General features: G+C 40.9%; 1 protein-coding gene across 2 annotated transcripts in view; it reads left to right on the top strand.

Annotated features, from left to right (window-relative positions):
- Positions 1 to 18,733, top strand: part of PCYT1B (phosphate cytidylyltransferase 1B, choline) — a 330,888-nt gene that overhangs the window by 79,018 nt on the left and 233,137 nt on the right. For both annotated transcript variants that reach the window (XM_049766758.1, XM_049766757.1), the window contains exon 2: positions 4,225 to 4,324. In XM_049766758.1, coding sequence (XP_049622715.1) covers positions 4,225 to 4,324 — 100 coding nt within the window. The remainder of the gene's footprint in view (positions 1 to 4,224; positions 4,325 to 18,733) is intronic.

Here is an 18,733-nt window from a genome sequence, read left to right as displayed (position 1 = left end):
CCAACACTCATCCCCTCACCAGCTACATTTCTTACCATCAATGTCCAGTTTGTTTCCCTCCCATCCTCCCCCAGCCTGCCTCTATGAAAGACATTTTTCTTCTCTTTCTCTCTCTTCCTCTTTTCTTTATAGGCACTGTAGTTTACAATAAATACTATTACTGAATGGGTATCATGCATAACACTTTACCTCCTTTTAGCACCCAGTTCTTGTCCAGAGTGGTTGAGTATTTTAAAAGAAGTGTTTTTAAACGTTATTGATTTGTTTATTTTTACTCCCTTTCTTCTCTCTGTAGATTTTGCTGTAGTGACTGAAATTCACACATAAACTTGATTTTGATGCTCAGACATTCAAGTTGTGGTGCTTGACAAGCTCACACATCAAGTGTTGGGTGCCTGGTTCTATAACAGGCTACTAAAGAGCCTGGCAGTGAGGTCTGACTAGCCTCTGCACCTCTCTGGACCCTTTAATTACTTTTCATTGTGGTTGTTAGGTAGCCTCTTACTCAAGGAGGAGACACAATCTGAGTGACATAAAACTCCTCGTAAGTCAAATGAAATGATCCACAGAGGAAGTTCTGGTGGTATCTGGACATTAACTAAGGTCTTCTTGAATGCAGAGCTTAACACTCAATCCAAAGGGTTTTTTATTTGTCTTTTAGGGGGGCTTTATTTTGGAGGAGCATTTGTTTTTGCATTTTTCCCATTATAAAAAGTGCCTTGCACATAAATAGAATTACTCTCTCATGTCAACTGCACACGTGCTCACAGCACACACATGTGGTCACATATAAACACATATATGACTTTGTCTTTTTGAATTTTCCCCCTATTTCTAGGCCACAGTTATGAGGAACAAAATGCACAATGATATAAATCATTTTTTTGCCTTTGAGTAACTATTGTTGCTTTACAACTTTATCTCTACTTTAATTACCAGATTTTACACCTTCTAGAATACACTATTCTTGGAAAATGGCAATATATTATTTCTTTAAAAACTTGTGACTAGCACATAAAATATTTCCAAATAGTAGTTTATTTTAGATCATTTGAAAATGATTTATTGTCCACGTTTATTACAGGTTAATCTTTATGCTAATCTTATTTGCCAATTTATGTCTTGTGTTCTAAAAATTCTTTAATGTGTTAGTTTGCTCATTTCTATGGAGAATATGTGATCTATTATTATACCACATTATATAATATGTTTAATAATAATGGGTAGTAATAGTAGTTGCCACAATTTATGTCTTTTTTGTTTTGTTTTTTGGGGGCCACACCCTGCGGCTCTCAGGGGTTACTCCTGGCTGTCTGCTCAGAAATAGCTCTTGGCAGGCACAGGGGATCATATGGGATGCCGGGATTCGAACCAACCACCTTAGGTCCTGGGTCAGCTGCTTGCAAGGCAAACACCACTGTGCAATTAATTGCCACAATTTAGATACTAAGTACTTTATATACATTATTTCTATTTTTTGCAGCCATCTTGCAATGTAGTATCCATACGATAGATGAAACTGATTTAAATATGCTAGCTAGGGAATTTCATAGAAAATCATGGGACTGAAGAGATAGTATAGGAAATAAGGTGCTTGTTTAGCATCTTTTGACTAGTTAAATTCTCAGCATCACATATGTTCCTCAAGTACTGTTGGGAGTGACCCCTGAACACAAAACCAGGAATAGCCCCTGAGAACCACCATCTGTGGTGCCTACAAATGTACATTCAAAAGTCAAACACATTCTTTGGCCTAATGGTAGCTCCTGCTGAAGGGGCAATGACAAAAGCCCATGACCTCCTTTGCGATTTCTCCTCCTTTTACCAGACACGGCTGGTGGCTACAGATGGGTGCTGAGCTCTGTGCCAGCCAATAATGGCTGTGGCCTGGTTTGAAAAGATGAGCTCAGCGAATCTGACTTGCTTGTAGGAATCTGATTTGGAAATGTGAAAAGAAGCAGTAAACTGGTAGGTGTAGGAGCTCAGAAAGAAAGGGTCTGAGAAGACATGTTGGATCATATTCCAGCCAAGTGTGTAGTAGAGAGGTAGAAGGCAAACAGTTTTATGTAGTGGAAGACCCTAAAATACACAAGGACAAGACAGAGCTCAGAAAGAAAGGGTCTGAGAAGACATGTTGGATCATATTCCAGCCAAGTGTGTAGTAGAGAGGTAGAAGGCAAACAGTTTTATGTAGTGGAAGACCCTAAAATACACAAGGACAAGACAGAAAGCTTCATATCCAGGTAGCAGCTGGGTTGGTACAGAGATCTTGGGAACTGGGTGCTGCCATTCTTTGCACCCCTACCTCACCGAGGCACCACAGTAGCCTCAAAATAATCCACTTATTGGATTAACTTTAGTGAGTGCCCATTCCTGTCAACAGAAGAACCAAATTATGATACACAATCTATAAGAGAGAGGGAATTTGAACCCCAGTTTTGTAAGTATGAAACCTCTTTTTTTGTTACTACAGTCCTTTGCCACAGTATAAATGTGGCTTTTGCTTACCATGATCCACAAATAATTTTCATATATTTGAAAAAGGGCCAGTAATTTACTCAACTTTCTGTCATCTTTTTCCTGAATCTTGTTCTGCCATCTGAGCTCTGAACAGAAGAAGGTTGGGGTGAGGAAAGTCTCAGGTGTGACTGGATGGATAGTTCAAAGGACTGAACATGCTGGAGGTTCAGGTTCAATCCCAGGTTCCACATGACTCTGTGAATACCACTGAAAGCAACCCCTGAGCACTGAGCAATGAGTAGCCTCTAAGTACCACCAAGTGTGGTCCCAGAAAGCAAAAATAAACAAATAAACAAACAAACAAGTAAATAAATAAGGAAAGAAAAGAATAAAAGGTCTCAGGCAACTGAGAGGCTTCCAACCCCCTCAGGGCTGATTCCAGTTATCATCTGGGCAGAAGGTACTTCAATAGAGAGAGGGCAGGAGGGAACACGGGGATCCGTTTTTAGAAGGGCAGAGGAAAAGGAGAATCCTTTCTATACTCCTTCAAAGCTGGTGCCCGACATGTATTTGAGGGAGCAAGTGAGTGAGTGAATAAAAGAAGCAGGCCTCAGACCTTCATTCTTCAGGTGGGTCTTTCCAAGTCAAGCAATTCATGTCTAAGTTGTTTCTTTGAAACTCAGTCAAGCAACAGTGTGAGGAATATTACCAGAAATGAGTCAACTTTAGCTTTTCAAACACCACGAATGAGGTAGCGATGCCCTTGGTCATGACAGTTCCAAGGGGACAAATGGGACCACTCTGATCGCACTTGCCCTTCTGATAAAAATACCACTGGCTTTGTCTTCCTCTAGCTGGAGAGAGTAAAGTTTTCCTTTTAAGAGGCGCACTAAAAAATGCAGAGCCACTTCCTGGGCAGGCATCCAAGTGACTGCATCTCTCACAAGCTCCCCAGAGCCCCAGCCCTGGCTGCCTGGGGCGGGGCCTCCGGCTCTGGAGGCTGCTGGAGCTACCAGGGGAGCAGTTATCAGCCGCAGGCCAGAATGCTGGGCATTTGGGCCCTCCCAGGACCCAGATAAGAGCTGTCAGAGTCTGTGATTGGCCAGGCTGGCGTGTGTGAAATACAGATGTCTGCCACTCATCTGAGTATGGCATTCCTGTCCTCTGAGTGCTGCCGTGTGTGGGTAAGTCTAAATGTTTCAAGTCTGCCCTCGCTGGTTGGAAAAGGCTGAAAGCTAAGCATTGTGGCTTTCCAAGGGCATGACTTAGCATATTTCCTAATCTTGGTGTGCCTCAGTTTCCTTTTGTGTGACCGAGAGCATGCTGTAAAGGCCTGGGAGATAACACATTGGGGTACCTTGCTAGTACCTAGATATTGAAGTGGTGCCACTGACATGATCTCTGAAGGCTCGGTGACAATGGCCCTATTTTATTTGTAACAGGACAACATTTCTCAGAAGATTCAATGGAATATATCTACCCATTTTTAAATTTGGGGGGCTATACCCAATAATACCAGGGTTTAATCCTGGCTCTGCACTTAGGGACACTTCTTGTGGGACTTTGGGGACCATATGTGATGCTGGGGATCAAACCTGGGTCAGCCATGTGCAAGGCAAGTCCATGCCTGCTGTACTATCTCTTTGGTTATATATTCTACTTCTTAATTATCCCTGTGTAACTAACAGAAATAAAACCTGGAGGGAAGTTACTATGAAAGAAAAGTTTGTCAGCCTATTTTCCCTTTCTCTTTTCCCTTTCTAGACCCTGACTGCTCCTGCCCCATTTGCAGATGAAACCAGCTGCCAGTGTCAAGCACCACATGAGAAGCTGACCATTGCTCAGGCCCGCTTAGGAACACCAGGTGAGGCTTCATTTCTTGTTTGTCTAGGGCAGTGGTTCTCAAATAGTGGGGCGCACTCCCCGGGGGTGCGCGAGGCTCCGTAAAGGGGGACACGTTTGGCCTTGGCAAACACTGTCATAACAAGCTAAGCCCCATGTTTGTGTCTCCGTATGTCTCTGGAGCTGAGAGTTGCTGTGTCCTGCTTCAAACCCCACTTCGAAAAGCTATGCATTGCAAAAAGTGCTCATTGTAACCATTAATCCAGACATCACCTCTGATTAAAAAATCAGCTCAAATTATTTTATATATTTTTGTTTTGCAGGTTAAAGTTTTTTTTAAATAAAGATATTATTTACAGTTGTGTGGGGAGGGGCGCAAAAATGTTTTCTTCTTCCTAGGGGGCATGACAGAAAATAATTAAGAAGCACTGGTCTAGGGGCAGTGTTTTGGCACCTAAGTTAGCAGAAAGGCCCATTGCTACTGGAGCAGACTTCACTCTCAAAGATGAATTAATGTAGAGGTTAATATAGAACACAGCACAAGAAAAATAAACTTCCTACTCTGGTAAGCTAGACCAGTCAACTAGTCAAGTCAAAGATGTCATGGGATGGAATCTAAGTGATGGAACGGGAGGGTAGGGTTCTTGTCTTTCATGTTGCCAATTTAGGTTCAATACCTGAGCACTGCAAGGACTAATCCCTCAACACAGATCCAGGAGCCAGCCCTGAGCACTGCTATGTGTGATCCCCAAACTAAAACCAAAAAATGATTCAGTTGAATACCTGTGTTGAAGGTCAGCACTATCATTCACTTATTCTATTGACTTGGGAAAATCTTAGAAATGATTTAGTCTATTTTCTCATATATAGCTCAGGGACAATGATACTGGTCTTATAAGGGTGGTCAAACAAATTGATTTGGTTTCAAATACCAAAACATCAGTTTATTTTTTCAGTAGTTCAAGGAATGAAATACAGGGCCTCTTGGTATAACAAGGCAAGTTTTATATCAATTGAACTATATCTTTGGCCCTCCAAGAGTATTTTTAGAGAGTCAGAGTGATACTACAGTGTGCACTTGCCGTATACATGGCCAAATTGGCTTCAATTCCAGGCATCCTATATGATCCCCTGAGCTTTCCAGGAGTAATTCCTGAGTAGCCAGGAGTAACCCCTGAGCACCACCAGGTGTAACCTCAAGTTAAAAAAGTTGAGTTTTTATTGGGGAGTAGGGAGCATGCCTAGTGGTGCTGAGGGCTTAACTACTGCTTCTGTGCTCAGGGGCATTCTATTTGGTGTTCTGTGGACTTTATCTAGTGCTGAAGTTCAAACAAAGTGGTGGGTGTGGTGTTGGAATTATGTGCATGAGAAACAATTATTAATAGTCCTGTAAGCCACAGAATTTCAATTAGTAAAAGGGTTGGCCATAGAGAAGGCAAGCATATTAACTCCTGCATTATTTCTCTGTCCCCCCAAAGTAATTTTTAAATTATTAAGGCTTTCACAAACCTAAGCTGCTACCATAATTTTGAAATTCTTAGGAATGGTGTTGGAACAGTATGCTTGAAACTCTATTATGAACAATTTGGTAAGTTTCATTACCTTAATTTAAATATTAAAAATGAATTCTTACCATTAATTGGGGAATGGGCCATTCCTGATGAAGCTCAAGGACTACTCCTGGCTCTCAGAAGTCAATGTGGCAGTGCTCACGGGAACCTATGAGGTGCCAAGTATTTGAATTGGCATCAGTCATCTTCAAGGCAAGCGTCTTTACTCCATCTCTCCAATTCCTACTTACCCATTCTTAAAACTCCTTTCAAAAGTGTCTCCAACTGTGGCCAAGGAGTAGTAAAGCAAGTAGTACATTTGCCTTGCATGTAGCTGACCCAGGCGTGATCCTTCACACCCCATTTGGTAACCTGGACCCATTTGGATCCCTGTGCACAGAGCCAAGAGAAATCACTGAACATTACCAGGTGTGGCACCAAAACAAAACAAAAATAAAGTGTCTCCAATTGTCCCTTTAATTAAAACAACTGAGTTATACACCAATAATTTGTTCACTGACTCAACTATTGCATAGATTAGAGAATGGGTAGGAGGGACAGTGAAAGAAGCATCATAAGGTACATCTTTGTTTCCCTGCAGTCTCTGCTATAAATAAAAAACCAAAACAACTACTATGAAACAAAGCCCACTTACCAAGTATGCATGCAAGTAGGGGTTAACACCTACTGCAGAAATACTTAACAGACAATTTGAAGGAGAGCAGGGTCATGTGTCGTAGAGCAGTCAGGTGACACCTGGTCTCAGACCATAGTTGATCCTATTGGAAAAGTAAGGTTTGGGCTATCTGAATAGAAAATGGAAGAATATTCTGGGCAAGTGGAACAGGAATGGTTAAGGCACAGAGACAGAGAGCATTGTAGGAGTAAATAAGAGAAGGTCCCATTAATTAGGACAAAGTGAAAACTGTGACTAGGTTAGCAGGTAAGCTTTGAGCCATGGATAACATAATTCAGTGGTTTCTACTCACAATTAAAAAACATTAAGGGGTGGAGCAATAGCACAGCAGGTAAGGAGTTTGCCTTGTACATGGCCAACCCAGGTTTGATCCCCAGCATCCTATAAGGTCCCTCAAGCCTGCCAAGAGTAATTTCTGAGGGTAAAGCCAGGAGTACACCTCTGAGTGCCGCTAGGCATGTCTCCAAAACAAAAACAAAACCAAAAGCCCCAAATTCAGCTGAGTTCATGGGATAAAGGTCCATGGATTTATCTGCCTAGTGTTAGTATTAACTGTCATATAATTAGTGAGTAATCAGACTGCCATTATTAATGAATATTTATTAAGTGTATGCTACGTACTAACTTGTTTATACCTGCCACATCGTTTTACCATTACAACTCTATGTTGTTAGTAGTTTTAATATTTGGAGGTTAGAACCATAGTTCAGCAGGTAGGGTGCTTACCTTGTATGCAGCTGGCAGTTTCAATCTCTGGCACTCCATATAGTCCCCTGAGCCTCACCAGGAGTGATTCTGGAGCCTAGATCCAGGAGCAAGCTTTGAGAACTGGCAGGTGTTTCCTAAAACCAAAAAAATTTTTATTACAAATGAGGAAGCAAAGGTTTGAGAGAAAGTGTGAGTCTGTACGAGGATATCCAGCTAGTTTCTGTCTGCTCTTTGCACTTGGGTTTGTGTTAAAATCTCCTGGAAGGCTTATTAAAACATAGATGGTTGAACCACCACCTCTGGAGTTTCTGATTTAGTCCAGCTGGGCTAGGGCCCAGCAAGCTGATTCTCTATTAAGTTCCCAGGTACTTTTGTGGTTGGTGGACAGCATTTTGAGCTAGCATTAGATTGCAATCCTGATGGTGTTCGAGCTTGATCTCTCAACCATGACACACTTTTAGGAATAGCCCTCCCAAGGGTGGATATGCAGGTGAGCAAGCAAAAGTAGTGTTTTGGTGCAGTTCCACTAGTGTATGTCAGACTTCAGTGTGTACTATATCACCTGGTAAATGTGTAAAAGAAGGTGGTCTGGTCTCTACTTGTAACTGTGAAGGGGCCCAGACTTTCGCATTTTACAAAAAACCCAGGTGATGCTATCGTGGTCTATAAACCATACTATAAGAAAAGCTGATCCAGAAATAAATCCAAAATCTAGAGGATTATATGACAAGAACAAATATGACCTAAAGTTATAAATGAACTTTAGATCCAGCAGAAAAGAATTCTGATTTTTCTATGGAAATGAAAGGGGTGTAGAACTTACAATCTTAGATACAATGCCTATTGCTGCCTTATTTAGTGTTTGCAAAAACTCTGAGATGGATATTTGGTGTCTTTCCTACAAATGAGGCAAGAACATAAAGAGCATGTAGCAAATGTCCTAACTGACAGAGGAGAGCCACAATTTACCCTAAGCCCCTTTTATTTAAAAACTCTGCTTAGTCTTCTCTCTGGAACATGGTATGGTTGGACATGAAGTACTTTAAAATTTTTTAAATTATAGTATCATTGTGTTAAAACATTATGTAAGTTTCAGACATATATCGCTGAAAATTGACATGAAAAATCAAATGGAAAATTAGTACATTAATTTCACAATTAAAAGTCCAATTCTATTTTTCACCAGACATTTGTCCTTTCTTTCTCAGTTTGTCTACCCTCCTTTTTTCTTCTGGTAACCATTAATGGGCCTTATTGTCCACAGTTTATTTTTGGATTTAGTTCATCTGTATCCTCTATATTCTTCATAAAGTAAAATAATAGTGTTTCTCTTTTCTATATTATTTATTTTCCTTTCTTTCTTTTTCTTTTGGTTTTTGGGTCACATCCAGCAGCGCTCAGGGGTTACTCCTGGCTCTATGCTCAGAAATAGCTCCTGGCAAGCTCAAAGGACCATATGGGATGCCGGGATTTGAACCACCGACCTTCTGCATGAAAGGCAAACTCCCTACCTCCATGCTATATCTCTGGCCCGTATATTACTTATTTTCAATATATAATAACATCTAGGCCCATTTATGCTGTTGCAGATGGTATAATTTCATTATATCAAAGAGTATTCCATTGTATCTATATGCCACATTTTGTTTATCCAATCATTTGCCAGTGGATGTTCAGTTTTTTTTCAGTCCTTGTCTATGGTAAATAATTTAGCAATGGGGACTGCAGAGATAATATAGAGAGTAAGGCATATTTGCTTCATATGTGAAGCTTGATTTGATCCCCAACAGTGCATATATTCCCCTGCCAAGAATGATCTCTGAGCACAGAGCCTAGAATAAGCCCTGAGTACTGCTGGTGGGGCCTCCACAGCTTCCCCCCATAATGTTTTGATGAACATGTAAGTGCGAGTTATTTCTTTGCCTGAGTGCTTTTGTATTTTTGAGTAGATATCTATAATTAAGATAACTGGATTGTGTGGAATTTCTGTTTTTATTATGAGCCATTTCCATGCTACTTTCCATACAGAATGCAACAATTTACCTTCCCACCAACAAGTATTCCACATCGTTTCCAACTCTTGTTTCTTCTTGTCTTTTAGGTAATTGCTACCTTGTGGGTGTGAGGCTCACTGTTGTTTTTATTTGCATTTTACTAATAACAGATGAGGGACACATTTTTTTTATCATACCAGATGGTGCTCAGGACTGACTCTTGGTTCTGCATTCAGAGATCATTCCTCAGGAGCTCAGTGTACATATATAATGCCAGAGACTAAACTTAATGTTGGCTGCATACAAGGCAAGGAATCTACCCTCTGTACTATAGTTTTGGCCCCTGAACACATTTTATATACCTCTTGGCCACCAGTATGTCTTCTTTGGAAATGTGACTATAGATCTCCTCTTTTTTAGTTGACTTATTTCTTTGTATATTTTGGCTGTTACCCTCTTGATGTGCAAATATATTCTCCTACTCTTTTATTTTCAAGATTCTTTAAAATATTATATGAATGAAAGCAATAGTACAGTGGGTAGGACTCTTTCATGCCCACACTCAACCTGGGTTCTATTCTGGGCACTGCATATGATTTCTCAAGTACTGCCAAGAGTGATCCCTGAGTACAGAGCGAGAGGAGTCAACCCTGAGCACTTCTTCATGTGATCCCACAATTTCCCCTTCCCTTTTGTTGTAGTTATTGTGATGGGGTCACAGATATTTGGTTCTTGTGTTCTCATGCTTGGCTGTGGCATTTGATGAGGATTGTACTTGATTGCAAGCATTTGCACACTTAATTGTAGTGTTTGTGCACACGGTAGTTGCAGTGCTCACCAGGGGTTATACAGTCTTTAGTTATGGTACTTGCAGGCCTTGCAGACTTCACACTTTTTTGTACCTTTGGGGAGCTTTGTAGTTGTACCACAATGCTAATATTTGGGATGTGGGATGGTGCTAGGAGTTCGAACTCACAGTTTGAACTAAAGGAGTTCAGTTTGAAACAAAGGAGCTTCATGCCTGCAACGTATGTACTCAACTGCTGAACTATTACTGAGTCCTGTCTTTCCATTTAAAAAGTTGTATGGGGGCATAGCAATAGCACAGCAGGTAAGGTGTTTGTCTTGCATGTAGTCGACCCAGGTGCAATCCCCAGCATTCCATATAGTCCTCCGAGCATCACCAGGAATGACCCCTGGACTCAGAGCCAGGAGTAACACCTGACCATAGCTGGGTGTGGCCCAAAAACCAAAATAAATTGTATAGGGATCACACTCATGCATGCTAGGGGCTATCTCATGTGCAACTCCTGGTTATGCAGTGCTGTTAGGGGCCAGTTGGGAGCCTCCAGAGTCATGCCAGGGACATGCGGTTCTAGGGATTAAAATCAGAGCCACACATGTACTAAGCATATTGTCCACCACTTTACCTCCATAGTGCTATCTTTTCATTTTGATGCAAGTTTCTTTCTTTGTACAAAAGCTTTTTCATTGGCTGTAGTACCATTTATTTACTTATTTGCCAACAAAACATCTTATACTCTATTTTCTAATCATCTATTCCAGGGAATTGCTTCTAATGTGAAGAAGGGATGGTGCAAAGTATGACAGGGGAGATGTTTTAAATGTGCTACTGAAGTGAGCACAGGGAAGATGCTGTAAAGTTGAAGAAGGTGGCTGGACCTGAACATGGACATTTTAGTAGTGCAATTATGTCTTAGTTAAAAGCCTCATTTCAACATATTGCTTAAAAAATTGTCAAAGGGGTGCTACATTTTTTGAAAATTTTTTTCAGAAGAATCAAGAATTTCACTTGTTTATCTCTACCCCAGGCATTGATAAACTTCTTTAAGATAATTTTATGAGGCACCGGAGAGATAGCACAGCGGTGTTTGCCTTGCAAGCAGCCGATCCAGGACCAAAGGTGGTTGGTTCAAATCCCGGTGTCCCATATGGTCCCCCGTGCCTGCCAGGAGCTATTTCTGAGCAGATAGCCAGGAGTAACCCCTGAGCAATGCCGGGTGTGCCCAAAAACCAAAAAAAAGATAATTTTATGAAATGTAGCTTATAGAAATTATTGACTGCTTTGATGTACCACTCTTGCCACCTCTTTATAGCCTCTTCCATTAACAGTCAGCCATGTCTAAAATGAGTAATAATCTCAGAATAACTGGCTTGAATTTACAAAGATGAACTAAAAAGTAAAAGAGAAAATACCATATTAAAGCATACTTCAGGAATATGTAAAAAGGCAAAAAATCATTAAGTATAAAACTTAAAGACCTGGAACAAGAGCTCATTATCTTAAGCATAAGGTCACTAAGTCAATCCCTGGTACTATCATCACATGCACTGGGTGCTATCCTGAGAGCTCTGCTATCTGTGATCTCTGCTACCTGAGCAGTTTCTGGATACACTGCAGTCAGGTGTGTGGGAGCACCACATTGCAGCAAACAATCCTTGCAAGCATTTGTGTAAGCACCACAATGAAAGGATTGCAACCCTTGATGATGAGCCATGCATGTGTGAGTACTCAACCTGATGTGAAACCCCCAGAAACCACCATAACTGAAATGTAAGAACCATAGCCAGGCATGTGTATGAGGCCTGGTCATTACAACAATAACAACAGTAACAAAGGGAATGGAACTGGGGGATAAAAACATTTTTAAAAAGTCAGAGGCCTGGAGTAAGCCCTGAACTCTTTCTGGTGTGGTTCCCAAACCAAAAAAATCATAATAATAAAATTAAAAATAAAAAATGTCAGAGGGATGGGCTGGAGAGATAGCGCAATGGTAGGGTATTTGCCTTACATGCGGATGATCCAGGATGGACAGTGGTTAGAATCCCGGCATCCCATATGGTCCCCTGTGCCTGCCAGGGTGATTTCTGAGAGCAGCCCACCCACCCCCAAATTACAGAGGGATAGTTCAACAGGTTGAGCACATGCTTAGCATACAAGAGACTTGGGTTGATCCTCAACCCTTTGTGAAACTCCAACTGATCCCTGAGTATGGAGCTGGAAGAAATGCCTGAAAAACTGCTGACTGTAGCCCAAAAAAACCCAAATGAAATATTGAAAATAGTAATGATAAAATTCAGCTCTAGATTCTTTATTTTTTCATAAAGGAAAGATTAAATGCAGGCAGTGATCTCTTTTGAAAGAGCTATAGAACAAAGTAAGTCAGAGGGAGGACAAATACCAGATGATCTCACTTACATGTTGAATATAGAGAGACAGAATGAGAATGAGCTGTACTGAACAAGGACAAACCATTGGCATTGGCATTGGTATACAAAACCAATTACTGAATACTGGGGCAGAGGGAAGGAGAAGAGAGGGGTAGGAAGAGCAGATTAGAAGTGACATAGGGACAGTGCTGCAGAGTCAGGGGTACTTTGGTGGTAATGGGATACTGAAATTTTGTGCATCAATATTTTAAATGATAACAGTATTGTAACAACCTAAGCTCTATTCAATTTTTTTGTTTGGAGGTCATTCCTGGTTCTGTGTTGAGGGATAACTCCTGGTGATTCTCATCGGGCCATATGGAATACCAAGGATTGAAACCATGCATGCAAGGAAAACACTACCTGCTATACTATTGCTTCAGCCCAGGTCTAATAACTATTTAAATAAAGAAACTCAGGGGCCTGGAGAAATAGTGCAGCAGGTAGGGTGTTTACCTTGGACACAATGAACCCAGGTTCAATCCCCAGCATGCCCATGTGGTCCCTTGACTGTAGAACTATGAATAAGTCCTGTGTACCACTGGGTATATATAGAGCCCATAACAAACAAAATTAAATACATTGAGCTGGAAGAAAAATGATAAGAAAATAAAGGAACTTCAGGATCCAGAGAGTTAGTTGGGGGTTAGTGCATTTGCATTGCACTCCACAGGATCCTGTTCAAATCCCTGGTATCACATATATGGTCTCAAGAATGCTGCTGTGCTCTCTTGAGCAGCTTCTGAACACCACCACATGTGGCCCAAACCTCACCTCTACCAAACAAAACCAATAAAAGATCTTTAAAAAGCCTAAAATTAACTTTATATAATTCAATATCACCCTAGTAAAGAGCAAATAAAAAGATCTCAAAGAAAATAAGCTTCCCTAAGAGAAAATGATTTTTAAAAAACCTGTAATATATTCAAATGTATTGTAGTGTTCAAAAATATGGATAACTGAAGAGGGAGGCTGCAGTTGGACTCAGAAGATCACACATGCCAGGATTTCTCAAATAGATCTTTAAAGTCAGTCTTTATGTGGATGTGACTTTCCATACTGACTCCAAGCCTAAACCATAAACAATTCATCTATATATTATATATAGCCTCTATCATGTATTGCTTCTCCCCCACCCCTGCGTCTCTTCTACCCCCTCATCTCCCAACCCTCATCTGTTATCTTCCCCTTATTTAACCCTCTTTACCCTCAGTTCCTAACTCGGTAGGCACCAAAACTGACCTCCTGCCCCAATAGACCACCATCCAGCTCCTTAGTGAAAGACACCCCCTCGGTCCCAGCTCTCATGCCTCGGCAAAGAACTACAACAAATACACCTGCTGACTCATGCTTGATGACTCCTCTCACCCCCACCAAATCGTGAACTGTTGCATGATACCGGAATCAGCTTCAGCAAAACCCCCAGCTCAAGGTCACTATAGGGTTCTGTAATGCCACAAAACATGTCTCAAACTCAACTCCAAGGCCTGTGATATGAAAAAGTACCTTGGTTCTCACTCCCCACAAGAATATCTTAAAAGACCTAATTGGGAGGTCTATATTGCCTATGTAAGCTTAATACCTTTATAATAATGCATCTTAAGATGTGTATTCCTAAATATACAGGTAGCCTCCTCCATCACTTGTTTTCTTCAAATACCTTTTTTAACCCAGTTTTATTTATTTGTTCTTTTTTTTTTTTTTTTGGTTTTTGGGCCACACCCGTTTGACGCTCAGGGGTTACTCCTGGCTATGCGCTCAGAAATCGCCCCTGGCTTGGGGAGACCATATGGGACGCCGGGGGATCGAACTGCGGTCCGTCCTACGCTAGCGCTTGTAAGGCAGACACCTTACCTCTAGCGCCACCTTCCCGGCTTATTTGTTCTATTTTGATATATAAATATTTTCTCTATCCTTACCATTTTTGGTGCTGCTTGGTACAAAAAGCCTTGCCTGGGATAAAACTCAGATCAAAACCAGACCACAGAAACTGTGTGTGTAGCCTGGCATCTTTATCCAGAATAGCACCAGCAATACAATAGGACACCATACGTTTTTGCATGGGCACAGTAAAAAAGGAGAAACCATACACACAGAAACAAGATCTTATCTTCTAGGAATAAGAACTCACACTTTTTATAACACAAGTGTGCCTCCCATCCTGGACATGTGTCATGTGGATACAACTCAGTCTCCAGGAGATTGGTCAGTGTTAGTTCAAGCTCCAACCCCAGATCCCAGACATAGAACTGATACAGCTCTGGGCAACAAAACCAGGAACTAAGCTCCATTAGGAGATTTATAACACCGCTCTGGCACCAACTAGTGCCAGTTTTGATATGACAACGAGGAAATGACAACCTGACCTAAGACCAGGTTGTCCTATCACATCACCTAACACTAAATGGAAATCAGAAGATATATCGTCCTTTGAATTGTGAAAAATAAGAGCACCAACTACAGAAAACTGACTTTGACAACCGTGACTGGGCAGAACCTACCCTGGGTCCAATAAGGAAAACTGTACTCTAGGCTGTAGCCCAGGACTCTTATAAAAAAAAATTACTTATTACAGGGGCCGGGCGGTGGCGCTGGAGGTAAGGTGCCTGCCTTACTTGCGCTAGCCTAGGAGACGGACCGCGGTTCGATCCCCCGGCATCCCATATGGTCCCCCAAGCCAGGAGCGACTTCTGAGCGCATAGCCAGGAGTAACCCCTGAGCGTCACCGGGTGTGGCCCAAAAACCAAAAAAAAAAAAAAAAATTTACTTATTACAGAGGCCCAACTTGGACGACAGAGACTGACCAGAACCTTTGGGTCCATAATATCCTAGGCTTCGGCTTAGAGACTGAACAAAAACAGGGAGCACTAGTTACAGAAGACTGAACACAACAACGATGGAACAGAACCTCTAGAACTGTAAAGACTCTTATCCTAGACCCTGTTCTATGACCTGCACAAATACCAAGATCTCTAGCTACAGTGGCTTGATTTTTTCACTCACAACTGAGAGGAAAGTTTCCTGGCACTACAAAAAAAGCCCTTGGGATGAGGTAATGACTATATATAGAGCCAGGGGTTGATCCCATGATGGTATACTTCAAGGATGGAGAAACCCTGAATCTCTTAGGCCACGGGAATTCCCTTTCTTCCCCAATGCTTACTGTGCCTATACAAAAAAAAAGTGGGGGGAACGCCAAACCCTGCCACTCCAGCACCCCTTCTTTTTCTTGTCTTGTTTTGATTTGTTAGTTTTTGACTATTTTCCTTCTCTTTCTTCTTCCACTTTTCTCTCTCTTTTTCACTCTTGTGGTTATTTGGTGATTTTTAAATTTTTTTATTTTTAATTTTTTTCCTTTACCAGGTGCATTTTTTTATTTTTTTGTTTCTTCCCCATTCTTTTTTTTTCTCTTCTTTCTCTTTTTGGTAGTTACTACCAAGTTTTTTCTTCCTTTTTTTCTTATCCTTTTTATCTCCAACGACAACAGAATAGTTACTCAATCTATAACAAGCTATAAAGTGGAGACCAGTTACACTAGTATTCTGGGAGAGGGGGGGAAAGGAGGGTGATATGGGATGCATGCTGGGAACAGGGGTGGAGGGAGGACAACACTGGTGGTGGGAATGCCCCTCATTCATTGTCACTATGTACCATAAATAATTCTGTAAAAGATTTGTAATGCACTTTGGTCACAATAAAAGTTTATTAAAAAAAAAGAAGTGAGCAAAATTATCTAATAGCTAGAAGACCAATGAATAGACCTATAGATTCTTTGAAATATCCTATGGATACAATGCACTAAGTATTCTGACTGATAATGGTATTTAAAATATTTTCTGTTAGTATTGTGATAAAGTGTTTTGGCTCTATTATATGGAGTTTATCTTTTGTTAAAATATTTCTAACTGGGCCTGGAGAGATAGCACAGCGGTGCTTGCCTTGCAAGCAGCTGATCCAGGACCTAAGGTGGTTGGTTCGAATCCCGGTGTCCCATATGGTCCGCCGTGCCTGCCAGGAGCTATTTCTGAGCAGACAGCCAGGAGTAACCCCTGAGCACCGCCGGGTGTGGCCCAAAAGTCAAAAAAATTTTTTTTCTAACTAAACTAAACTTGTTTTCTTTAAAAAAAAAAAAAGAGAGAGCCAGAGTGATAGTATAGCAGGTAGTGTGTCTCTTTCACACAGCCAACCTGTGTTCATTCCCCAGCACCCTATATGGTCCCTTGAGCCCATCAAGAGTGATCCCTGAATGTAGAGCCAGGAGGAAGCCCTGAGCACAGCTGGGTGTGATTCAAAGACAAAAAAGAGAAAGAAATGGATAAGGAAACAAAAGCAATGTGGGGATGAAACCATATAAAAAGGAAAACTGAGGAAAATGACTTAAAATGCTTCTCTAGCTATATATTGAATAAAACACTGTAAAAATGGAACATAAAAATACATAAAATTGTGTAAGCTTCCCAAAATATATAGGTGAGTATATATAAACAGCTCAATTTCCTATCCTTGAAAAGAACTAATATAGAACTATCCAAATAGAATATATACTAGAATAGAATATATACTAGAGTATATACTTTCTTTCTCTTTCTTTTTTCTTTTCTTTTCTTTCCATTCTTTCCTCTTTCTGCTCTGTACTCAAAAATTACTCCTGGCAGTGCTCAAGGAATGATATGAGATGTCAGGGATTGCACCCAGGTCAGTTGTGTGCAAGGCAGTTTTCTAATGATAAGTGATGCTGAGTACATGGGTCTATTTACCATCCTCTTTTCTTCTGAGAAATGTGTTTTATGTTGCCATCTTATTTGTTTATTTTGTGGCCACAACTGGCTGTGCTCAGGGGTCACTAGTGGCTCTATACTCAGGGGTCATTCCTGGCAGTGTACAGGGGACCATACGGGATGCCAAGGATTAAACCCAGGTCAGCCTAGGCAAACACTTTACTCACTGTGCTATTGCTCTGGCCCCTTACATTACCTTCTTAAAGGACCTGGATCACTCATAAGGTTATTCATTTAAAATATATGTTGTTTTCTCTCATTCCACTTGAATCATTTGTACATTACTATCTTTGTGTTCTGTGATTTATTCTTTCATTTGGTGTATTCTGTATTCAGAATAGGGCTCTTGTCCTCATGTATTAAGTGCTCATATTCTGGGTCTGTTATTTTCTTTTTTCTTTTTTTAATCTTTATTTAAACACTGTGGTTTCAAACATGACTGTAGTTGTGTTTTAGTCACAAAAAGAACACCCCCCTTCACCAGTGCAACATTCCCATCACCAATGTACCACATATTCCTCCCCCCACACCCCCTGTCTGTGTTTAAAACAGGCATTCTACTTCTCTCGATCATTAACATTGTCATGGTACTTGTTAGTGTTCTAACTGCACTCACTCATCCTTGAGGTGAGCTTCATATTGTGAGCCAATCCTTCTGGCCCTCAACTCTGGGCATTATTACAATAAAGTCTTTTTTTCCTTAAAACCCATTGATAAGTGAGACTATCTGTGTATTTCTCTCTCCCTCTGACTTATTTCACTCAGCATAATAGTTTCCATGTTCATCCTTGTATAGGAAAATTTCATGACTTCATCTCTCCTGATGGCTGCATAGTATTTCATTGTGTATATGTACCACAGTTTCTTTAACCATTCATCTGTTGAAAGGCATCTTAGTTGTTTCCAGAATCTGGCTATTGTAAATAGTGCTGCGATGAATATAGGTGTGAGGAAGGGATTTTTGTATTTCATTTTTGTGTTCTGAGGGTATATCCCTAGGAGTGGTATAGCTAGATCATATGGAGCTCAAGTTCCAGTTTTTTGAGAAATCTCCATATTGTTTTCCATAAGGGCTGGACTAGATGGCATTCCAACCAGCAGTGAATGAAAGTTCCTTTCTCCCCACATCCCCGCCAGCACTTATTGTTCTTGATCTTTGTGATGTGTGCCAGTCCCTATGGCTTGAGATGGTGCATCATTGTTGTTTTGACTTGCATCCCCCTGACAGTGATGTGGAACATTTTTTCATGTGCCTTTTGGCCATCTTTATTTCTTCTTTGAGAGATTGTCTGTTCATTTCTTCTCCCCATTTTTTGATGTTAGATTTTGTGTGTGTGTGTGTGTGTGTGTGTGTTAAGTTCTGTCAGTAACTTGCATATCTTAGATATTAGCCCCTTGTCTGTCAGGTATTGGGTGAGTAGTTTCTCCCAATATGTGGGTGGCTTTTGTATCCTAAGCACTATTTTCTTTGAG

The sequence above is a fragment of the Suncus etruscus genome, chromosome X, assembly GCF_024139225.1.
Source record: "Suncus etruscus isolate mSunEtr1 chromosome X, mSunEtr1.pri.cur, whole genome shotgun sequence".
Taxonomy (NCBI): domain Eukaryota; kingdom Metazoa; phylum Chordata; class Mammalia; order Eulipotyphla; family Soricidae; genus Suncus; species Suncus etruscus.
Note: the sequence above shows the minus strand (reverse complement) of the source record. Positions and strands in the feature narration are given on the sequence as shown.